The 24,518-nt window shown below is 48.5% G+C and overlaps 2 protein-coding genes across 7 annotated transcripts in view; both read right to left on the bottom strand.

The window, feature by feature from the left end:
* The window catches only part of IP6K1 (inositol hexakisphosphate kinase 1), a 73,439-nt gene extending 58,844 nt beyond the window's left edge, over positions 1–14,595 (bottom strand). For 2 of the 6 annotated variants that reach the window (XM_060307390.1, XM_060307393.1), the window contains exon 1: positions 14,089–14,595. The gene's annotated coding sequence lies outside the window, so the exon portion shown is untranslated. Of the gene's footprint in view, positions 1–4,129; positions 4,168–14,088 lie in introns of those variants that run through there. The other 4 variants (XM_060307391.1, XM_030867154.2, XM_060307392.1 and 1 more) reach the window with 4 other exon arrangements.
* Positions 14,596–16,587: 1,992 nt separating this feature from the next.
* Positions 16,588–23,697, bottom strand: CDHR4 (cadherin related family member 4). Its single transcript, XM_060308298.1, has 19 exons — positions 23,649–23,697; positions 23,112–23,296; positions 22,826–22,988; positions 22,664–22,746; positions 22,047–22,157; positions 21,305–21,408; positions 20,974–21,110; positions 20,509–20,692; positions 20,259–20,412; positions 19,918–20,011; positions 19,439–19,642; positions 19,219–19,358; positions 18,836–18,986; positions 18,535–18,755; positions 18,151–18,293; positions 17,593–17,649; positions 17,404–17,491; positions 17,147–17,174; positions 16,588–16,643 (listed from the first exon to the last, which is right to left on the bottom strand). The coding sequence occupies exons 1-19, from the start codon at positions 23,695–23,697 to the stop codon at positions 16,588–16,590; spliced, it is 2,352 nt and encodes a 783-aa protein (XP_060164281.1).
* Between the last annotated feature and the right edge of the window lie 821 nt (positions 23,698–24,518).

The raw sequence follows: 24,518 nt of genomic DNA, 5'->3' as shown, positions 1-24,518 counted from the left end.
ACTGGCATATAGGTAAATAAACAGATTAATGGAACAAAACAGAGACCCCAGAAATAGGCCCATACCTACACAGTCAATTAATTTTTGACCAAAGTACTAAAGCAAACAGAGGAGCAGAGAAAGTTGTGGTGATTTTAAACTACATCAAATTTTTCAACATTCCTTCCCCCAAAAGGCAGAGCCCTCCTCTCGCCTCTCCCTGAGTATGGGATGGACTTAATGACTTCATTCTAATAAACAGAATATGGCAGAAGTGACAGTATGTGACTAGATAAGAAGCTTCTTCCTTACTGTTTTGGATCATTCACTCTGGAGGACAGAACTGCATACCAGGAGGGTACTCAGAGAGCCCACATATCAAAGAACTGAGGACTCCTGCCAAAAGCCAAGTAAGTCATCTTGGAAGCAGATCCTCCAGCCTCAGGCAAACCTCTATGACTGGCAGCCCCAGAAGACATCCTAACAGCAACTTCATGAGAGACTATGAGCCAGAATCACCCCGCTAAGCCCCTCTTCAATTACTGAGCCTCAGAGACTGAAGTAATAAATGTTTGCTGTTTTAAACTGCTAAATTTTGGAGTAATTGAATAGATAACAAATACACAAGTCTTTTCAGCAAATGCTGCTGGTACTGGGACAAGATATCCATACTGGTGGAGGGTGGGGAGGGAGTTTGAACCTCAACTTCAATCTTACACAATACACAAAAATTAATTCAAGGAGGATCAAAGACCTGAATGTAAAAGCTAAAACTGTAAAACTTCTAGTGAAAACACAGGCAAAATCTCCTGCACTTAGAGATAGGCAAGGGCACAGAAAGCAATAGCCATGAAAGAAAATATTGATAAATCAGACTTCAACAAAACTGAAAACTTCTAATCTTCGAAATATACTTATAAGAAATAAATAGGCAAGCCACCATGCACTGGCAGAAAATTTTCACAAACATATATCTGACTGGTATTCAAAATATAAAAAGAGCTCCTAAAACACAATAATAGATGGAAGTTAACAGTTCCATTTTTTTTAAATGGGCTGAAAATCTGAACAAGTATTGTACTTCACAAAGGAAATATACAAATGACCATTAAGTAGAGACACCAGTGCTCAACATCATCAGTAATCAGGTAACTGCAAGTTAAAACCACAAGGAGACATCATAATACTTTCACAAAAATGGCTAAAATTCAAAACACTGACAACACGCTAAATGTTGCTGAGGACGTGGAACAATCACAACTCATATATTCTTGGTCGGAATGTAAAATGGTACAACCATTTTGAAAAAGGTGTTAATGTTTCCTATAAAACAAGACATACATCTACCCTATGATCCAGCAATTCATTTCCCCTCAAGAGAAATGAATGTATATGTTCTCCAAAACCACTTGTACAAAAATGTTCACAGAAGCTTTACTTATAAGTCAAACCCTGGAAGCAGACCAGATGTCCATCAACAGGGGAACAGATCAACAAACTGGAATGTTCATGCGATGAAATACTTCACAGCAATAAAAAGGAATGAACCAATGATACAGGCAATAGCATGGATAAATCCCTAAACAGTATACTGCATGAAAGAAGCCCTATACAAGAGTACACAAGATATTATTCCACTTATATGAAATTTTAGAACAAGCCTAACTAATGTATGATGAAAAAAGTCAGAGAAGTTGTCTCTGGCTAGAACAGAACAGTGGTTTAATCACTTACATTAAAACAAACTGAAAACATAAGGTGGTAGCAACAAGAGAATTCTGTTAAGAAAATACTTATCAAATTATTAATAACTTGGGACCTCCCTGGTGATCCAGTAGGTCAGACTCCTAATTCAGGGGGCCCGGGTTCGATCACTGGTCGGGGAACTAGATCCCACATGCATGCTGCAACTAAGAGTTCGCATGCTGCAACTAAGAAGCCTGCATGCCACAACTAAGAGTCCTCCTGTTGCAACTAAGAATCCCACATGCCACAACTAAAGATCCCATGTGCCACAACGAAGACCCGGTGCAGCCAAGACCCAGTGCAGCCAATATTTATTTATTTATTAAATAAATAAATTGTTTTAAATTAATAACTTGTTATATAGTGCTGACAAACAGCAGTTTACCAGTTATCAATATATTACCTCTTTGCTCCAAACCCAAACATCATGGCCTGCTCTGCAAAAATGGAGCTAAACCCATTAAATATTTTCCTTTGCCAACTGATGTTAAACTTTATCAGTAGAGGACACGGGAGAGACACTGCAAAAAGAGGAGGCTTCTCTACATGGTTCCAGTATGCTCCTATCACCAGGCCCCTGCCAGCCAGTCAGCTCCCCGCACTGTCCAGTCACTGATGGGTGCCTGACACCTGCAATGCATAGTGGTCAGCAGCACGCAGTGTCCAGTAGCTTCCTCTAACACCTCACTCAAGCAGTTTTGCGGCAGAGTGGTTCCAGCAAGACACCCCTCCATAAATGGCTTTCTCTGACATCCAAGAGGGTAGACTCCCAGCAAGTTCTGGAGGATAGATTTCCAACATGTTCTGCCAGTGTGACACTACAATGACTTTCTCGGCCATCCAGTTAGTCATGGCCACCCTATCCTCCAACAAGATATGGATTTCAGTCCCAGAAGGGTATCTTCCTTAAGCACCCTGTATCAGCCCTACAGGTAGTAGCTATTCACTCTACTTCTTACTAGCCAACCCATCACTACTCCAATCTCCTGTTACCTGTTCAAATTACTGTGTGGTTTCTGAATGGACCCTGAAAGTTGTTTCAATGAGTTGAAAAGGCTAAGTAGCATACACCTAAAATGATAAATTTTATTACCTACATAAAATCCACATGCTTCTGCTTTATTCACAATCTACCAATGAAAAGTAATACAACATTGTAAACAGTCAAGTTAACATGTTTAAGGGCCTAAGGAGCCCTACCTGGTACATTCTGCTTCATGAAGTTACTCAAGCTTAATATTCAGCTCCCTGAAGCTAAAGGCAGCATTTTCTTTGGAGACACTCATGAAATAGCTAACACAACCACATATTTTATAATACACCTTCCAAAATACGGAAGAAACTTATCATTCATTTCACTTTCTATGCTAAAAAAATAATTGTATTTTTCATGCAGAATATCAAAAACCAAAACAGCCTAGGCATGCCCTGTGCTGGCCTGAAAAATCTAGTGTTCTACTTGGCCCTGACCCACACAATATCCTCCAGTTGAGCAGTCTTTATAAGTTTCAGAACACTTTTCACCAAATCAAGTTTGTGTCTAAGTCGCAATTATAAAGTCTCCAAATCAGTCGTGAACCATTAAAATAATATCTGCAAAAAAACCTTTTTAAAGTATATAATCAAATATATGCTGAGTACCCAAAATGAATGAGACCCTGTAGAATACTGTAGTAATAAGACAAACACAGTTCCTGCCCTCAGAAAACTGAAAGTGAGGATGGAGAGCAGGTAGAGAGGAGAGGCAAATAAGCAATTTTAAAAGAGTATGGGGCTTCCCTGGTGGCGCAGTGGTTAAGAGTCCGCCTGCCAATGCAGGGGACACGGGTTCGTGCCCGGTCCGGGAAGATCCCACATGCCGCGGAGTGGTTAGGCCCATGAGCCATGGCCGCTGAGCCTGCGCGTCCGGAGCCTGTGCTCCGCAACAGGAGAGGCCACAACAGTGAGAGGCCCGCGTACCGCAAAAAAAAAAGAGTATGATAGGGACTTCCCTGGTGGTCCAGTGGTTAAGAATCTGCCTTCCAATGCAGGGGATGCGGGTTCGATCCCTGGTCGGGAAACCAAGATCCCCCATGCCGCAGGGCAACTAAGCCCGTGTACTGCAACTACTGAGCCCGCGTGCCATAACTAGAGAGCCCACACACCACAACGAAAGATCCTGCATGCCACAACTAAGACCCGACTCAGCCAAATACATAAATTTTTAAAAATAACATTAGAAAAATAAAACAAGCTATAGGTTAACCATTTGACAAGCTTCCCCTTTATCTGATCAACACCATAAGGTAAAGAGATTAGGTATTGTCAATCCAATATTACAAGCAAAGTAGCAGAGAAATCAGATGACTTGTCTAAGTAAGGCTCCACAACTAATACTTGAAATACCAGCATTCACCTTCCTCACCTGGTTCCAAGAAGAGTTCCAAGATGGATCTTTTCAATCTAGTCTGGGGAGGCAGGCACCACTCCTGTACAGGATTGAGTGAGATTAGTACTCTAGGCAGTAAGTACACAGGGAGGTTCATTTGCCCAGAAAGTTTACTGCATTGGGTTTCCCTGGTGGCACAGTGTTTAAGAATCCACCTGTCAATGTAGGGGACACGGGTTTGATCCCTGGTCCGGGAAGATCCCACGTGCCATGCCACAGAGCAACTAAGCCCGTGTGCCACAACTACTGAGCCTGCACTCTAGAGCCTGCGAGTCACAACTACTGAGCCCACGCGCCATAACTACTGAAGCCCACGCGCCTAGAGCCTGTGCTCCGCAACAAGAGAAGCCACTGCCATGAGAAGCCCACGCACTGCAACGAAGAGTAGCCCCTGCTCGCTGCAACTAGAGAAAGCTCCCATGCAGCAACGAAGACCCAACACAGCCAAAAATAATAAATAAATTTATTTTAAAATTAAAAAAAAAAGTTTACTGCCTTAACAAAATGATGCGGGGACCCCAAACCTTTCAGACACTAGAGACAACACTCCTGTGCCTTTTTCACACTACAAGGAAGCAAGGCCACAGAATGTGAGGAAGAGAAACTAAATAGTGGGGACACCAAAAGTTTCAGAACCAGGCTTGCCCTTAAGAATATCACATATTTTCTCTACAACTTTAGACATCACCTAGAAACTGAACACAACATTGCCAAAGTCCCCACAATCTAAAATAATGTCTAAGACTCTTAAACCATCCCACCTGAAGAAAGCATGGTATCTGGAAACCTTCACATTATAGCTCCAATGTTTGGGTGATAATATAATCTTGGAGGGTTTCAAATCTCCCAGGAAATACGCTGAATGCTGACAACCAGCATCAATACATGGTCAGGAGAAAACTTTGAGAAGAGCGGCTGAAATTGTATCCTTAGGTAATATGGAAGAGAAAAAACCACAACATCTAAATCCAGTAGCAGTTGCTATTTGCATTATAAAACTAATTTATAAGCCAACTCAAAAGAAATGAGGTCTCCCACCTTCCCCCACTCTCTATCCTGGCAGAGGAGAAACCATACTGGCATCACCAGTTCAGCTACCAAGACAATGCTATAGTTCAGATGCAAGGCCTCTGTGGGGCTCCATTAACAACATCTGTTAAGACAAAATTTGAATTTTTTTTGTGGGGGGGGCCGTGTTGGGTCTTCATTGCTCCACGCAGGCTTTCTCTAGTTGTGGCGAGTGGGGGCTACTCTTCATTGCAGTGCACAGGCTTCTCATTGTGGTGGCTTCTCTTGTTGCAGAGCATGGGCTCTAGGAATGAGGGCTTCAGGAGCTGCAGAACGCGGGCTCAGCAGTTGTGGTGCGTGGCCTCAGTAGTTGCGGTGTGCGGGCTCTAGAGCGCAGGCTCCGTAGTTGTGGCGCACAGGCTAAGTTGCACTGCGGCATGTGAGATCTTCCCAGACCAGGGACCGAACCCATGTCCCCTGCATTGGCAGGTGGATTCTTAACCACTGAGCCACCAGAGAAGTCCAAAATTTGAATATTTTAATAGGGAAAACTGAAGTAATAATAATACATAAAAACAAAAAAATTGACTTGGGAAGAAAGTACAGCCAAGCAATGCTGTCAGTATACCAAAGCCACTCACATAGTCTTCAGCAGACCCAGCAGTCAGACTGGATACAGGGAGCAAAGGGTACAGTTATCAAAAGGCTCCAAGATGAGCCCAAAGGAGAAACAAAGTCCTCTGCATAGCTTTTAGGGCTTATCAGTCAAATGAAGAATATCGGAACCAATTATCTGAACTTTTTTCTAACAAAGGATTTTACCTTAATCTCAGGTTGTACGAGGACTAGAAAATCGACCTGCTTTGTTCAGGGGGTATGACCCTAACTACAGTCTTATACTTGAAAAGATAAAATTCTTAAAGGAAAGTTGGTTTTGATTTGCTTTCATCACCTTCAGATAAGGATTTTTACCCTCAATAAGTTTTACAAACAGCTCCAAGATCCTTCGCCCTCCCACAGGGCCAGTATTTCAATAAGGACCACATACAGCAATAAGGTTTGCTCACAGCACAGATTATAGTTTCCCAAGTAAAATGCTTACCTACCTAAAGCCCAATTTCCCAGGTATCAGGCCAGGGTGCACAGCTGTTGAGGAGGAAAGGAAAAGTTGTCCACATTTAAAAGATGAGGAAACTAGGGACTTCCTTGGTGGTCCAGTGGTAAAGAGTCCACCTTCCAATGCAGGGGACGCACGTTCGACCCCTGGTCAGGCAACTAAGCCCGCATGCCACAACTATTGAGATTGCGCACCTCAACGAGAGGGAAAACCTGCACACCACTAGAGAGAAGCCCGTATGCCTCAACTCGAGAGAAACCCGAGCAGATGCACACCGTAACGAAAGGATCCCGCATGCCTCAACAAAGATCCCGTGTGCCGCAGCGAAGAACCGATGCAGCCAAAAAAAATAATAAGGAAAATAAATAAAATAAATATTTTTTAAAAACTGATATATCATTTAAAAAAATAAAAGATGAGGACACTAAAGCACACAGAAGGTAATCAGATGAAAGCTAAAGTAGGAAAAGGAAAGCTTTATTTGGCCCACTTTATAATAGGTTATGAATCTAAACATTCGCCTAAGCTCACAACAAATATGAAATGCATGTTACTCTTCTTTAAAAAGAGCAAGTGAGGGAATTCCCTGGCCGTCCAGTGGTTAGGACTCCATACTTTCACTGCCGAGGGTCCGGGTTCGATCTCTGGTTGGGGAACTAAGATCCCACAAGCCACGCAGCACAGCCAAGGGGAGGAGGACGGAACAAGCATTTCACTCTAGAAAAACAAACATCAAGATCTATTTTGTATAAAAAACAAATTATATAGTAGCTTTATTCATAACTGTCAAAACTTAGAAGTAACCAAGATGGCCTTCAACTGATGAACGGATAAATAAATGGTGGTACACCCACACAATGGATTATTCAGCACTAACAAGAAATGAGCTATCAAAGCTCTGTAAGGACATGGAGAAATCTTAAATGTACATTACTAAGTAAAAGAAGCCAATCTAAAAAGGCTACATACTGTATGACTCCGACTACATGACATTTTAGAAAAGGAACAGTAAAAAGATCAGTGGGACTTCCCTGGTAGTCCAGTGGCTAAGTCTCTGTGCTCAAAATGCAGGGGCCCAGGTTCCATCCCTGGTCAGGGAACTAGATCCCACGTGCCGCAACTAAGAGTTCACATGCCGCAACGAAGATCCCGTGTGCAGCAACTAAGACCCAGCACAGCCAAATAAATAAATAAAATATTAAAAAAAAAAAAAGATTAGTGATTGCCAGAGGCTGAGGGAGAGGAAGGGATGAACAGAAGAACAGAGACTTTTTTTTAGGACAGTGGAACTATTCTGTATGATACTATAATGGTAGATATATGTCGTTATACATTTGTAAAAACCCATAAAAGGTACATAAACTACAGACTTTGAGTGATAATGATGTGTCAATGTACGTTCATCAACTGTAGCAAATGTACCACTCTGGTGTGGAATGTTGATATGTATGAGTGGGGCCTAGGGGTATATGGGAACTCTCCACTCAAATTATGCTATGAACCTAAAACTGCTCTAAAAAACAAAATCTATTTTTTATCTTTTTAAACAATTTTTATTTATTTATTTAAGTTTTGGCTGCATTGGGTCTTCATTGCTGTGCACAGGCTTTCTTTTGAGGCGAGCAGGGGCTACTCTTGGTTGCGGTACGCAGGCTTCTCATTGGGGTGGCTTGTCTTGTTGCAGAGCACAGGCTCTAGGCGCACGGGCTCAGTAGTTGTGGCTCACGGGCTCTGGAGTGCAGGCTCAGTAGTTGTGGCACATGGGCTTAGTTGCTCTGCGGCATGTGGGATCTTTCCAGACCAGGAATCGAACCCATGTCCCTTGCACTGGCAGGCGGATTCTTAACCACTGTGCCACCAGGGAAGTCCCAAAATCTATTTTTTTTAAAGCCAATTTTTTTGTTTTGTTTTTGCTCTTTTATTTTGTTTTTTTGGGCCACGCTGTGCGGCATGAGGGATCTTAGGTCCCCAACCAGCGACTGAACTCATGCCCCCTGCAGTAAAAGCACACAGTCTTAACCACTGGACCGCAAGGGAAGTCCCCCAAGAGCCAAATTATTCAAATGTTCTAATATTTTATCTGGGTGGTTGTTAGGTATATACAGGTGTAAAAAATCATGTAATTTTGTGTACTTTATATATATTTTATGCTTCAATAAAAGTTACTTTAAAAGAAGACAAAAATTTAACAGGGAAATCTAATCATTTGAGGGGCAAAAAAAAAATATGTACTTAAACAAACACTGAAGCAGAGCCTATTTATCATGACAAGGCATGGGCACTGTCTGAGCACTGATACTCCCTGGCTGTGTGGCCTAAACATTATTCTCACTTCATTTTGTCAAATGTAAAGTGAATGTACTACTACTTGTCTCATAGGTCTATTAAAAAAGAAATTCCTTCTCTTATCCACTTAGTTATTCAAAAGAAAAACATGAAGACCAGGGAATAAAGATTCCAATCAAGCAAGAGGAATACTACATATTAGTTCTCTCTCCCAACAAACTATAAAAAATACAGTAAACTGGGGACTTCCCTGGTGGTGTAGTGGTTAAGACTCTGCGCTCCAAATGCAGGGGGCCTGGGTTCGATCCCTGGTCAGAGCACTAGATCCCACATGCATGCTGCAACTAAGAGTTCGCATGCCACAACTAGAAGATGTGTCCTAAGGTAATTGCTTCTTCACTTTAAGCCGTTTGGCTCATGAAAGGTTTCATAGGAGCACTCTACTTCCATCTGAAAGCACTCTACTTTCATTGGAAATCAAGGGAAATATGTATTACAGCTGAAACAAGATGGCAGCGTGTCACCTGATTCAACCTCAGCTGGGAATGTATACCAGGCAATTCAAATTTTTCACCATTTCTGGTCTGCAAAGGGTTTTCTCTGATCACTGGAGTGGCTCAAATTTTAATTCATCACCGAACTTTAAAATCAGGAAATTTCACATGAAAATCCAGATTTCTGGTTTTCCTTTAAAAAAAAACCCCCAAAATCACAAGATCTGGTAACACAACAACTGGCTAAAACTAAGAAACAGTGCCCCTTTTCCAATAGCGCCTGTGGTTGCTAGATCACCGAAGTCCCCACCACTCACCACTGTCCTTACACCCTGCTTCCCTAATTTACTGCCAGCTAGCCCTTGATGTAAATGCATCGTTTACCAACCCAGATGCTCATAATATACTGATCTTCGTATGATCAGTCCTAGTCACAGCAGTATTACTCCTATTGTCACTACCCGTCTTAGCAGCTGGAATTACCATACTATTAACTGACCAGAACCTAAACACAATCTTCTTTGATCCTGCAGGAGGGGGAGACCCAATCCTGTATCAACATCAATTTTGATTCTTTGGTCACCCCAAAGTATATATTCTAATCCTTCCTGGCTTCGGAATAATTTCACACATTGTAACCTACTACTCGGGAAAAAAAGAACTTTTCGGGTATATGGGAATAGTCTGAGCCATAATTTCTATCGGGTTCTTAGGCTTTATCGTATGGGCTCATCATATATTCACAGTTGGTATAGATGTTGACACACGGGCATATTTTACATCAGCCACTATAATCATTGCTATCCCCACAAGAGTAAAAGTCTTTAGTTGATTAGCAACACTTCACAGAGGGAATGTTAAATGATCCCCCGCTCTAATATGAGCCTTAGGTTTTATTTTCCTCTTCACAGTAGGTGGCCTAACTGGCATCGTTCTAGCTAATTCATCACTAGACACTGTTCTTCATGATATACTACGTAGTCGCCCACTTTCACTACGTACTTTCAATAGGAGCTGTCTTCGCCATCATAGGAGGATTTGCCCACTGATTCCCACTATTATCGGGATACACACTTAACTCAACATGAGCAAAAATCCACTTTATAATTATATTCGTAGGTGTAAACCTAACATTCTTCCCATAACATTTCTTAGGCTTATCCGGCATACCTCGACGATATTCCGACTACCCAGACGCCTACACAACATGAAACACTATCTCATCCATAGGCTCTTTCATCTCACTAACAGCAGTTATACTAATAATATTCATTATCTGAGAAGCGTTTACATCCAAACGAGAAGTATTAACAGTAGACCTCACCTCCACAAACCTTGAGTGACTAAATGGGTGTCCTCCGCCATATCACACATTTGAAGAACCAGCATACGTCAACCCAAAATGATCAGGAAAGGAAGGAATCGAACCCTCTCTAATCGGTTTCAAGCCAACACCATAACCACTATGTCTTTCTTCATAAATGAGATATTAGTAAAACCTTACATAACTTTGTCAAAGTTAAGTCACAAGTGAAAATCCTGTATATCTCCATGGCATATCCCTTTCAACTAGGCTTCCAAGATGCAACATCACCCATTATAGAAGAACTCCTACACTTCCACGATCATACATTAATAATTGTTTTCCTAATTAGCTCCCTAGTCCTCTATATCATCACCCTAATACTTACAACCAAACTAACACATACCAGTACAATAGACGCCAAAGAGGTAGAGACTGTTTGAACTATCCTTCCAGCCATCATTTTAATTCTAATTGCCTTACCCTCCCTACGAATCCTCTACATAATAGATGAAATTAATAACCCTTCTCTCACTGTAAAAACAAGAGGCCACCAATGATACTGAAGCTACGAATACACCGACTATGAAGACCTAAATTTCGACTCTTACATAATCCCAACATCAGACCTAAAACCAGGAGAGCTACGACTACTAGAAGTGGACAACCGAATAGTCTTACCCATAGAAATAACAATCCGAATGCTAGTCTCCTCCGAAGACGTATCACACTCATGAGCTGTGCCCTCCCTGGGCCTAAAAACAGATGCAATCCCTGGACGCCTAAACCAAACAACCTTGATATCAACACGACCAGGCTTATTCTACGGGCAATGTTCAGAAATCTGTGGCTCGAATCATAGTTTTATACCAATCGTTCTCAAACTAGTACCTCTAGAGAACTTTGAAAAATGATCTGCATCCATACTATAATCTGATTAAGAAGCTAAACTAGCATTAACCTTTTAAGTTAAAGATTGAGAGCCGGGCTTCCCTGGTGGCGCAGTGGTTGAGAGTCCGCCTGCTGATGCAGGGGACACAGGTTCGTGCCCCAGTCCAGGAGGATCCCACATGCCGCAGAGCGGCTGGGCCCGTGAGCCACAGCCGCTGAGCCTGCGCCTCCGGAGCCTGTGCTCCGCAACGGGAGGGGCCACAACAGTGAGAGGCCCGCGTACCACAAAAAAAAAAAAAAGTGGCATCTTAGCCAGGAAGCGGGTTGAGTCGCATAGCCCCTTCTGAGATGCAGAATTGCTTTCTGTTCTCAGGCTTCAGTCATGCACTTTGAGCAAGTTCTACTGCCTCCTGCAGAATGAGGAATGGGCCTCCATAAGGTGCTAGAGTGCAAGCACTCCAGGCAGCGTAGGAGGTGGAGATCCATGGCCAAATTCTCATTTCTACTTGCCCATTCCCTCCATTTCCCTATTTAATTAGAGGGTGTTCTAACTCAGACAAATTTAGCACATTTTTGTAAACGTTTAGTCCTTATCTACTACATGCAGGTACAAGACACAAAAACACAATCTCTATAGGAAAGGGGTTAGGTCTAATCAGAGAAAACAATTATTCTCAAAAGAGTATATACTGTGTTTTTTTGTTTGCTTGTTTGGTTTTTTAATAAGGGCAATGATACTACTGCAGTTCAGAGGGAGTGGAGTATTCCCAAGAACTGGAATGTTTCGGGAGTGTTTCATAAAGGAGGTAGGAGGGATGTGAGCTGGACTCTGGAGAAAAGAGAAGTGACACTGAAGGCAAAGAGGGGCAAAAGCCAATGGATTAGCTGGTAAAAGGATCTGTCTAAGTAAATATCATGTATGGAATGTTTACCAAACCATCTGGTTAGTGGGGTTAGGACAAACCCTGAAAAGGTGGGTTGCGGCCAGCTGGGCAGCAGCACCTTAAATGCCACATTAGGACATCAGATCTCATCCCATAAGTCTGCAGCAGTTTGACTTTGGTGTAGGATCTCCATAGTTGTGAATTATGTCTGTTGCTCATAATAGTTAAAAGTGTTGACATTTACAGGTGAATTATGTAAATACAAAGTTAAAGTAGATGGAAGTGCCACTATTCTAACATCCCTACTCATCTGCACTTAAAAATGCCCAGCACAGAAGTACTGCTATTAATAACATACACTGAATCAAGCAAGCATCATCCAATACTCATAAGTATTCATGAGGCAGTAAAAGCATTAAACAAAGGCAATAAAGTTCTTGGATATTCTATAATTTCCTTGGGGCAGCAATTCTAACACAGGGTTAGACTACGAATGGACTTTAATGGACCCCCTGACCTCCCTAAAATTGCATGCAAAAGTTAGTGTAGTGAAGTTGACTGAGTGGATCTGTCTCTTTCTATATCTCTAAGAGGTCAGATACCCAAAATATGTTAAGAGCCTAACTTAGGGTTGTTTTAATAGAAAACAGCGAGAATCTGGGGACTTCCCTGGCGCTCCAGTAGTTAAGACTTCGCCTCCCAATGCAGGGGGTGTGGGTTCCATCCCAGGTTGGGGAGCTAAGATCCCACATGCCTCACAGCCAAAAAACCAAAACAGAAAACAGAAGCAATATTATAACAAATTCAATAAAGACTTTAAAAATGGTCAACATCAAAAAAAATCTTTAAAAAAAAAGGAAAGAAAACAGCGAGAATTTAACCCTGTGGCAGCCTTAACTTTCTAAAGGAAGTGTTAATGGGGGGGGGTTGGGGGGAAGTTAGATTGAGGTCATTTTGAGAAGTTCCTAATATTTTCATATCTCCCTCCTTTCTTGTAAAGAACTGCCCAAGGAACTAGTCTCACCAAAATCAAAACTCATTCAACATTCAAAAAATGGCCCAAGGGAGGGTAATAAAATATCTAAAAACTACTCACTCAACTTCTCTCTCTTCTCACAAGTAAGGGAAACAGCAAGAGGCCACCAGCTGTCTCTGGTTTCAGCATCTTCTCCAAAAAGATTTCCTGACCAAACAGCTAGTTTCCTTCAAAATAACACATTCTGAGGCGACAAGATCCTGACACAAACCCACAAAGTATTGTTGCTTGACTTCTTAGTCGTCTCAGGCAGGCTTGCTGTAAGACCATATACAGGAGCCTATGCTGAGAAGCCAAAGGACCACAGGGAAAGAGAAATGTGTTTTGGAACACTCAGAACTCTTCCTAGACCTGCACACCTTGCCCAGCGTCTCTAACCCTCCTACCCTCACAAGAAGCGGGGGCTGGCGGTCTGTTTTCATTGCGCAAGATACATTTACTCTATTAAAAGTTAATTTGGCATTCACGAGACAAAAAGAAGTTTCATTTCTTTTTCTGATTCTAGCACACTCCCACATTTCCTCTGTCTCCTGATTACACTTGCCAGATTATCTCTTTAGGAGATAAAATCAATCAACTCACCACCATAATATTCACTTTCTCCCAGAGGCAAAAGAGCCTTACCACAACTCCAAAGAGTGGTGGTCCAGAACCAAAGAAATTCTGTCCCAAAATAAAATTCGGGCATCATGAACATTTAACCAGGCCCTTCAGGAAGAAGCAAACGGTAAGCTCCGAGAAGCACAGAAGGCAGGCGCCGGGCAGAGGGCCTTCGCCCTGTCAGAATCACAGGGCCGTCACACTGGCCTGCCTGGTTCGCGGGGGCTTTCGACTGTTTCGTCTAGTCTTAGTCTCAAGCGGTCTGAAAGTCAGTCGCAGGAGCGACATCTAAGAAAATGGTACGTGTGTTTCTCACCTGGGAACAACACAAGACCCCGGAGAGCATCAAGCTGGCACTGGACACGTTTCAGCGCTGCGGGTCAGCGGAGCCCAGGGCTGTAGTCACAGAAACTAGTTTCCCGCTACACCTCGGGAGCGGGGCTCTCGGACCTCCACCCCGAGGCCGTCCTCCGACCTCGGCACCAGCATCTAGGAGGCTCCACGGGCGGCCCGTCAGGACGATCGAGCGATGCTCAGCCGATACCCCTTCCCTGCGCGCGCCAGCTGCAACCCCGCGCCCGCCGCCGCCCGCCCCGCGGCGTCAGGCCGGTCTTTCGGCCCGGCTCCTGTCACTCACCGGCCGGCCCGGGCAGCGGGCGCCCACGGCTCCCCACGGGAGCTGGGCCCCCCGGGCCTCCAGGTTTCGACCCGCCCCCTGGCAGGCAACGCAGGTGGCTGAGCCCCGCAACAGCGGCCCCACACCGGCCGCTCGGACCACCTCCCGGCGCTGCCCACTAGGTACGGATCAACAACAAGATGGCGGCCAGCCGAGGGGGCGGGGGCCGGGCGTCATAGTAACCTGGACGGCAAAGAACCCGCCCCCGGCTCAGAATATCCCCAATCAACAACCTCTTTGCCCGACGCCCAGGAGAGTGCCTCCCGCTGACAGGTCGACCAGCTTGTCAGTCAGACCCTGCCTCTCGCTGCCCGGGCCGAACGCCTCAGCACGTGACTGTGACGGCACGGGTTGGCGCATGCGCGCCGTTCCCGGAGTTGCTGGCGGCAGAGCTTTCACGGGGTACTCCGAGTCTGTAGCACCCTTGGCGTCTCTTAGTATGCCGCCCCCGTGCGCAGCCGGCAGCGTCTTATTCCACGCATGCTTAGGGAATGTTTGCTGTGTGCTACATCCCTTTTTTTTTTAATCACTCACCCTAGAAGGCAGGACTTGTCCCTCCCTAGTGAGGAAGCTGAGGCTCAGAGGGGGAGGCCGGACCAAGGTTACACCACCTCTGGAAATGTAAGCACCAGGTTTCGTGCCTCCTCTTACCGGCTCCAGTGTATAATGCCCTCTTCCCAGCGGCTTCCCTAGGTTTGCCCTTCATCAGCCTTTTGTGCTGCCCCAGCAGTCCCTGGCCTGTTGCCCACGTTTGTCCTGCCTGGAGTTCAGTCCCCAATTCAGTCCCCAGCACAAGCCCTGGCACACAGCGGGCACTCTTTCTTCCTACCCTAGAGCATCTCGTCTTGACTTCTTATAACATCTTTTGCCCTGGATTGTCATGATCTGCCCCCGAGGCCAACTATGAGTTTTGGGAAGACCGTTACCCCCCATGCAGAGAACCTAGCCCTGGGCTTGGCATCTGATGCAGTCGCACAGCCTGACCCACATCAAGTACCTGGACTAGCTAGTTTTGTTACTATTGAGGCTTGGTTGCCCCACCTGCGGAATGAGGATAAAAATTAAGCTCCTCAGAGATGAGGATTTAAGAAGCCCTTAGAGCAGGGTAAAGTGCTCAGAAAAAATCCACCTGCAACCCCTTCCAGTAAGGGCCTGCTGTCAAGTTGCTGGCCCTGAGGCCAGCTCTAACACCCTCACTTTATTGGAAGCACCGTGAAGCATATTTTTCCCACAGAAGGCACTCAGCTTCTCCCTCCACCTGGGGTACCATAACTGGCTCAGTAAGGGAGGATCTCTGGTACCCTAAGATGGTTCAAGTCCACAGACCTGACAGAGGGGAGAAGATTGAGAGAACCTGGGGACACCACAGTAAAGGTAGCCTCCACGAGGACAGCAGGTCCTCTGGGAGAGCTGTCAGTAACCTGAGACCTGATGCCAGGCTGGGTATTGGGAGTGAGCTAGCACTGCACCCAACAGAACCCACCCTCCTGCAGGCTACTGTAGGCCACCCGGCCATGTGCAGCAGCTCAGCTCAGCACAGGGAGGACAGAGGGCCCTGGAACTAGAAGAAACAGATAAGGAGGAAATGGGAACACCTGCTCAAAAGGGGGCTACTCTCAATCCCTCCATGGCCACCCATGCCACAGGGTGCTCAAGTCTGCACCAACCCTCACCTCAATGCAAAAGCTCCAGATCCTTTTCAAGAAAACCTCCACATACAGTTGGCAAACTGCCCTGGAAGTTGGTGGGGCTCTCAAACGAACAATGCCCTCCTTTCAGTGGGAAAAGGAAGCTCTTGGGCCCTTCCCATCTGCCAGAGCAGGTGTCCTCTGAGGGGACAGGCCAACTGGAGGCCCCCTCAGTCCCCCTCAGTCACTGGCAAGGATAACAGCTTCTTACATTTCAGAGCATTGTACAATGCCTTCTTAAAAGAAAAATAACCTTACTACCTACAATGTTTCCACAAGACAGGGCATTCTCCAAGTGAGAACAAGGAAGCACAGATCTCAGAGCTTCTCCCACATGTAAGTTACAAGGCTAGGACTCTTCTCTTTGTAATTTTGTTTATTATTGAATCAACTTGAAAACACATAATCATGTGAAGAAGAAATTCCACAAATATGATGCAGCTTCTTGGCCTCAGAGCCAGCGCCGGGCTCCTGTGTGCGTGTTGAACAGGTAATCTCTGCCTGTACCTAAGCTCAGATGGTCAGGGGAGAGGGAGGGTACTGCTGGCTTCAGCAGAACTACCTCCATCCCCTAAGGACAGGGAAAGGTATTCCAGGACCCTTGGTGTGACCCCCTCCCTTCTGCTTGATCCAGCTTGTCCCCTCCCTCCTTTCTCAGCACATCCTTTGAGGTCTGGCTCAAATGCACAGGAAGCATCCATGATTCCCCAAAACTGGACACCAGCTCCCCTAAGCCCAGTGCCAGATTACTCTGCTATAATTCACGGTGACAGCGGAGCATTTGGGGGCCTCTTCCCTCACCACCTTTCCCCCTTTCCCCCATGGGCAGGAACCAGATCACGTTCGCCAGGTGTTTGGCAAACACTGGCTGAGGGGTGAGTGGGGGTGAGAAGAGACCCCATTCAGGGAAACAGTAGATAGGATGCCTGGTGGGAGGCAGAGATACTGAAATGGGGTATAGAAAGAAAGTGGGCCCAAGTAGAGAATGGTTTGGAAAGAGGGGGACTCACGGGGGTCCTGTGCTCTGCCATCAAAATGCTGCTGAGGTGAAGAATGAGAGGGTGCAATGAGTTGAACCCTGCCCATGGGGAGCAGGTGGAGGCCTGCCCCCAGAAGGGTCAGGAGCCCACCTGCCTCCTCCATGCTGATGGTGCTGGTATGGGCCCTCCCACAGGAACAGCCATCCATGGGAAAAGGGGCAGGCTTGGCAGGGGAGCACTCTGCAGCAGCCTCAGTGCCCACTGCACAGGATGGTAGGTTGACATACCAGGCTCATGACACTGCTGGGTGCCTGGGGTGTCTCCATCCTCGGTGCCTCCATGAACCCCTCAACGGACCCCTCAGTTCCCTGGATACTGGGACAGAGTAGGAGCTGGAGTACAGGATAGGGCTCTGGGCCCCAGCTTGAGTTTAAGAGATGTACTTCCAGGCATAGAGGTATGCAAAGGAGGCTTACCTGTTCAGCAGTAGAGCCTGGGTTGGTTTGCTTGGTACCTGTAGCACCTGGGCCAACCTAAAATGCCAGGAGGAGGGACCAAGCAGTGAGAGCAGCAGACCTGCTGGCTCCAGAAACCAGCACCATTCATCTGCCCCTTTTATTGGGGATAGCCTATGTCTGTATGCAGTGCCCACATTGTTACTCCCACCTACCCCTGGGTTCAGTCCTGTGCTCACAAGAAACTCAGAGTCTAAGGGGAAGGTCAGGTTTCAAATGGAGGGCAGGGGTCAGAAATAGGGATAAATGCCCAATGCATGACAGACTCAGATTCTAAAGCCCTGGGCCTCATCTCATTCCAGGACTGGGTTCTGCCAGCGATGGAGACAACTTTCTCCCAGTGTATCTCTGCCTCTAACCTGATGACCACTGGAAGGAGAGCAGTCCCGAATATCAGTTTGTCTGCTCATCAACTTGGGCAATCTTGGGTAAAACCAGCTATCACAGATGCGATCCATCTGCGATCCAGCCCCCCAGTGGGCTGGGGGGAGGCAGTCAGTACAGGGATAGCAACCCTACCCCCACAGGAGCCTGCTGAGGAGCCAGCCCAGAGCCAAGAGGAGAAGGGCACTGGTCACTGTCAGCACCACCACAAACCAGGGCTCCGGCTGCCAGAAAGCCTCCGTGTCTGTCACAAGCAGAGGTGTCATCATTGAAGTCACCTGAAATGGGGCCACAGCTTCACCACTGCCCTACCAAAATGCCCTGATCATCCAGCCTTCAAAGCCCTCCAAGGGCTGGGCCACCCCGCACCCCAGATTTCTCTTCTGTATTGCCAGGCTCTTTGCACTCAGCAGTTCCCTCCAAAATGCCTTCCCGCATCGTTCCACCTGGAAAACTAGGTCCCTGCATCCTCCAAGATCCTTTCTTCCCACCCACCAAGGGCCTGAGGACCCCCCTCACTGTGGCTCTGTGGGTGCTGGTGGCCACTGTGCTGGCCCTCCAGGGAACTAGATGCACAATGACAGTGGCTGTGGTGCTGAGGTGGGGGGTAGAGGGACCTGCATCGGCCACACGGATCAATAGCTCATAAGTATGGGGCTGCTCTGGCCAGGAGGGCCCCAACATGAGGTCGTTGAGCACCAGGACAGCTCCTTGCAGACTGAATTGGCTCCAACTATTCCCTGAAAACAGAGTGGCAGAAGAAGGGGACCATTGCTGGCCTGCCTCTCCCCCACAGCCCAGTGGTCCCCTTGGCCCTCACCTCCCACAATGCTGTAGGAGAAAGCCAGGCGCTGTGGCTCTTGGGGCACCCGACATGACACCCTGGTCACCTCCATGCTGCGGCCCAGGTGAGTGTGGACGGTGAGCTCCTGAAATGGGGGCTCACACTCGGGGGCATGGTCGTTCACATCCTGCAGGCAGGTAGTCAGATCACCCACTCCCAAACCCCCAGGCCAGCCCCTCAGCCTCCTCCCACCACAGCCAGAACCTTGGTATCAGGCAACAGGTTCCAAAGCTTTCCACAGTGAGACCCCACCCCTCTCCAGCCAACCAGTGGAGGAACCTGAGACAGTGCAAAAGCAGAAGGCCAGAGGGAGATATGAACTCTTTCCAATTCTTTCCAAGGCTTCGGGGCTCAATTACCTCCACCTCAATGGTAATTGTGCAAGAGCCTGAGCGGTGGCAGGTGGGGTCCTGGTCTTGGCTATGGTCAGTCAGCAGGACAGTGAGCCTGTGGAACTTCTGCAGCTCATAGTCCAAAGGCCCCAGGAGGCGAACCTCCCCTAGAAGGGGTGGCCAGTGCCTCAGCTTGCAGAGTCCACTCTGGCTTCACCCCTCCATCCCAGCCCTGGGGTGGGAGTACCGCTGAGACGGTCCACAGCAAAAGTGGCAGACCCGCCAGGGGTGGAGTACTCAATGCTGTCGTGCGGGTAATCCATGTCCTTGCCCACCACAGAGCCCAGAAGAGCGTGGGGCCCTGCATCCTCACGAACCCGGAATGTGCGTGGGACACAGGCTGGGGCGAACTCGTTGACAGGTGTTACCATCACCAGTACTGGCACCTCAGCTGGAAGCCATTTGGCAGTCAGGGAGCTGGCCTGGGTTGCCCAGCCCTGCCCTGGCGGCTTAAGGAGGTAGAGGCTCTGGAAGGAGGAAGGACAATAGCCCTCCCCTGCCAAGGGGTCTCAGCGAGGAGAAATGTGCCTCTGCCAGGGGTCTTTGGTGGAGACAACCCTGCCCTATTGGTTTCTGAGGGAGGAGAGATGACCCCATCCTGAGAATAGGAAGAAGGGTATAGAAGAACCCGGTCCTGAATGTCCAGGCCTGGGCATGGTCACTCACTGGTCATCAGAGGCTGACCACCATCAAGCACCAGGATGGAAGCTGCATGATGAAAGCAGGCGCCAGGAGTGTCACAGTCCAGTGTGGCATTCACCTAGTCAGAGGGGCCAGAGGGTGATGCCCAGCCAAGGCCTGGGAGAGCCTTGAGCCACACTGGGCTGCCTCAGGCCAGGTTACTCACAGATAGCCTACCCTGACCCTCCGTTTTCCAGACTGTAAAGCAGGTTGGCTCCACCACCATCTCCTTCACCCTCATGGTCTCTGCTCCCGCAGACCATTGGCCCACCCCCCCTTCCTGTTCAAGCACTCTGCACATGGGTCTGGGATCGGGGACTGGGCACCTCCAGGACTCTGTCTTGAAGGCAGAGGCTGGCTGCGCCAGCAGGGCTGTGGAACAGTAGCTGGTAGTCCAGGGTGGAGCCAGGAGAGTCCGGGTCAGTGCAAGTGAAGGTATTCAGCACGGTGCCCACAGGCGTGGTCTCGGGGATTTGAGTCCTGGGAGCAGAGGGCAGGGCGGCAGGGCGGGAGCTGGGGCTGGGCGGCGAACCATGGCTCTACCCAATAGCCAAGGTAAGGCTCCCATATACTCACGCCAGCAGCGCTGGTGTGCAGCGCGGGGGCCAGCGGTTGACCGACTGCACGTCCACCTTGAAATCAAGCTCGGCACTGGCCCACGGCCGGAGACGCTCAAAGGCCTTCACCCGCAGCCTAGTGACCGCGGCGTCTGGGGCTTGCGCCAGCTCCAGGGGCGACGTTGTCCGGACCACTCCGTCGACTGGGCGGGTTGGGAGGGCGGGGGACGCAGAGTTCGGCCCCGCCCCCAGCTCAGTCCAGTTCCCACCCTCCCACGGATCCGCTGGCGGGGGAGGGCGCAGAGACTGACCACTTGGCCGTCTCCGCCAAGGCTCGCTTCTAACTTCGGGCCCCCAAACGCGACCTCGCCCCAGTTTCTGCCTCGGCACCAGGCTCGTTTACTCAACAGAGCGATGAGGTAGTGCGGGTCGCTTCTAGACCAGCCGCAGAGGCATCCCCTTACCCGCCCTCCGTGCCCCTCACCGCGTCCGATGGAGAAGAGCCGGCAGGGCACTGGGGAGAGGATCTCGTAGCGCACATCGAAGCCCCGGGCCTGGACCTGAACCACCTTACTTCCGGGGACCAGGTTCTCCGGGATGGTGATATTCTGGGCTTGCTGCCTGGACCAAAATGGGGGCACTGGCTCCTACTTTCTCCCGCCACCCCGGCGGGGTCTGCGGACCCCTCCCCTGGGTCTTCCCTGGTACAGGAGCCAGCTGGGGATGCTCAAGCAGCCCCACACCTTAACCCTACTCCTAATTCCCTGGGGCTAGGTCCTGCCTTCCCCACTGTTCCCAAGGTAGGGGAACCTTACAGGAAGGAGACCTGGCTGGAGGGAGCAGGCAAAACTTTCACTGTCAGCATCCCACAGCAGCTTCGGCCTTGTCCAAAGTTCACCAGGATCTGAAGCTGGAAGACCTGCGGTGCACACAAAACAAGAAGGGAACCACGGTGTGTGTCTACCTGTATATCTGTGCCCAGTCGTCCCTTCAAATAGGCAGCGCCACCTCAGGACCTCCGCAAGGAACCCCGACACTCACTCCTCCCTATGACCTGTCACTCTGCTGACAGATATTCCTTTGTGTCTCACTCTTCTGGGTCATAAGTCCTTCTCTTAGGATGCATACAGGCCCCAAAAGAGTAATATATGAATCATTCACAATGTGAATTATCATCTTAGAGTTGCTAAGAGTCAGTCAATAAGACGTGGAAGTTTTAAAGAAGGAACTTCTCTAACCTCCTCCAGACTACACTAGGCACTGTACCCAGAGCTTTCACTTCCTGTGTGACTGCTCAGAACTTTCTCCTTTCTATAAGGGGCACCATGGGCTCCTGGAGCCAGGGATCCCTCTTCTTTCTAGAACTCCAGAGCCCAGCACAGAACCAGGCCAAGGTGGGAGTACAGCCAGCATGGGGCAGCAGGTACAGGTATGGGCTATGTCTGGAAAAGGCAGCATGATTGAGGAGGTCAGGAACAAACAAACTTCCAGGAGGTAGTGGCTCTGCCCATTTTATGCCCAATTCATGGATATCTCCAGGTCCCAAGTCATGCTCACCTTTTGAGCCTGGCCTTTGAGGCCCTGGGATGGCACCTGCAGCCAACCCTGCCCATTGATAGAGAAAGGTCCAGGGAAGTATGGCGGATCCTGGGCACTGGTGATGCTCATCTGACAGGACAGAGATGCTGGAGGCCCCTTCCCCAACCCTCAGTGCCCCAAGCATCCCTGTCAAAGTCCCCCAACAACCCAGCAGGTAGCTGCCCACTCTCAACTCTCCCATACCCTGCCACTGCCACTCTAGCCTGGGCTCCCCCGGGCCCTGATCCTCAATCCTCTCTGCTTTTAAACTAATTATTTTGTTTTTAATCTAGATTTCTTTTGGAAATCTGATACAGAAATTTCATGATACAGAAATTTCATGAAGAATTCAGAAGAATTTAAAGAAGAACTCAGCCCCTGAGATGTCCCTATGGGAACAGCCATAGTCATTGGGGGTGGGCAGCCCGCAGTGGCTCTCTCCAAAAACATGCATCATTGCTGAGGCTCAGCTGTAGACTAAAGAATCCTTCTGCAGGCTATGCTTGGCCAGGCAGGGGCTGGGCTTGGTCTCCGCATCTCCCCCTGACCCTCCATCCTACCCCCCACCACCACCACTGCCCATGTGCAGGGCTCACCTGGGCTCCCTGGCCTGGGAGCAGCAGAGTGTACAGCCGGGCCCCAGGTTTGACAGTTTCTGGCACCTGAATGATTTCCCCAGCTGGCCAGAGGGGAGGTCATGGGGGGTTCTGTTCAGGTCATGCCTGCCCACACCCCCTGCCTGCTGTCCCTGGCCTCACCTGGGCTGGCAAATCGACCAGCACACTGGATATGGCCAGGGTCCCGCTGCACATCCACAGACAGTGGCCCCTCCATCACATGGTTGCCACATGTGAACCGCAGCTGCAGTTCATAGTGGTTCACTGTCAGGGCATCCAGCCGGGCCGAGCTGCTCAAGGTCATCTGTGGCAGGAGGCAGTGCCCTGTGGGGCCTAGGATCTCCATCCCCCTATGCCACCTCTGGCTTTGTGAATTTAGGGTCTGTCCTTGTTCCCCCATGGTCCCCAGTTGTGCCCATGACCCTACCTTGCCCACATAGATCCCCTGCCATCTAGTTAGGCTAGGTGGGTTGAAGAAGGTGGTGGGTGGCTGCACATGGAGCAACTCCAGGGTGGGTGTGTGTGAAGAGCAGTTGAAGGAGAAAGACTGAAGGATGGTGCCAGGTCCCTGGCTCTCAGAGACATTTATGAACCAGGGCAGGGAGTGGAGGTCTGTGAGGAAGAGATGATTCAGGCTGGAGGCGCCCATTCTCATGGAACCATATACACAATCAGAGTCCCTCCTTTCTGCCTTAGGGCCTGGCCACATCCTGGAAACAAGCAGCCAAAGTCCTTCCTTGTCCCCCACATCCAACCATGGGTCAGCTCATTTCACAGACTGGGAGTGAGAACTTGGTTGAGGAAGCAGCCAAGAGAAGGAATGAGGGTCAGGGATACAGATCTTTGCCATTTCCTGGCTCCCCCCACACCCTGTCCTCCATGGTAGCTTATCTGAGAGGGATCAAGACTCCACTGTGGAGTCAGGGGATGAGAACTGGAGTTCCCCCACCCACCAGCTCCTCACCAGAGACAACCAGAGCAAGAAGAAGCACCAGGGGCCTGAGCAGCACCATAGTGGCCTGAAGATACAGACAGCAGAGGAGACTACAGAAAGCCAGAAGTGTCTGTCAGGCCCACCCCGTTGCCAGGTCAGTTGCTCAAACAAAGCTGGGCCTCCAAGATTCTAGCCCTGCCCATCCCTAGTGACTGAGCTCTAGACTCTACAGCCATCAAGAGGCCTGGAAAACTCCATTTTTTTTCACTGCTCCCAATGAATTCCCCTATTTATTACTAGAATTCAAAGGAGATGTGAGGGGAGAAGGATCAAGCTTCAGATAGGGAAACTGAGGCTCAAGGAAGTCTTGGTCATGCAGTCCTTGGAGACAGAGCAAGCACAGAACCCAGGAAAACTGGGCCCAGGACCTGCTACCCCACAGAGTCTGAACTCCAGCTGCCCACTCTCATTAGAACATTATCTGCCTAGGGACTTCCCTGGTCGTGCAGCAGTTAAGAATCCACCTGACAATGCAGGAGACACAGGTTCGATCCCTGGTCTGGGAAGATCCCACATGCCACGGAACAACTAAGCCCGTGCACCACAACTACTGAGCCTGCGCTCTAGAGCCCATGAGCCACACCTACTGAGCCTGCGTGCCACAACTACTGAAGCCCGTGCGCCTAGAGCCCATGCTCCACAACAAGAGAAGCCACTGCAAAGCCTGTGCACTGCAACAAAGAGTAGCCCCCGCTCACCGCAGCAATGAAGACCCAACACAGCCAAACAAAAAAAAGAAAAAAAAAGAAAGAACATTATCTGCCTATAAAACCTGAGCCCAACCATCAACAAAATCTCTCAAAACCTGTGTACATTAAACAAACAAAAGGTATCCTTGGT

Source organism: Globicephala melas, chromosome 11 (assembly GCF_963455315.2).
Source record: "Globicephala melas chromosome 11, mGloMel1.2, whole genome shotgun sequence".
In the NCBI taxonomy this organism is placed as follows: Eukaryota; Metazoa; Chordata; class Mammalia; order Artiodactyla; family Delphinidae; genus Globicephala; species Globicephala melas.
This window is presented reverse-complemented; position numbering and strand designations above follow the sequence as displayed.

What these genes read in the sequence shown, in the direction of transcription:
- CDHR4 (XM_060308298.1), bottom strand. Translation starts at nt 23,697, where the DNA reads ATGGTGCTGCTCAGGCCCCTGGTGCTTCTTCTTGCTCTGGTTGTCTCT. An exon ending in TCTTGCTCTGGTTGTCTCTG is followed by an intron (nt 23,297 to 23,648) that starts GTGAGGAGCTGG and finishes TCTTCCTCACAG; the next exon opens with ACCTCCACTCCCTGCCCTGG. An exon ending in AGGGGATCTATGTGGGCAAG is followed by an intron (nt 22,989 to 23,111) that starts GTAGGGTCATGG and finishes CTCCTGCCACAG; the next exon opens with ATGACCTTGAGCAGCTCGGC.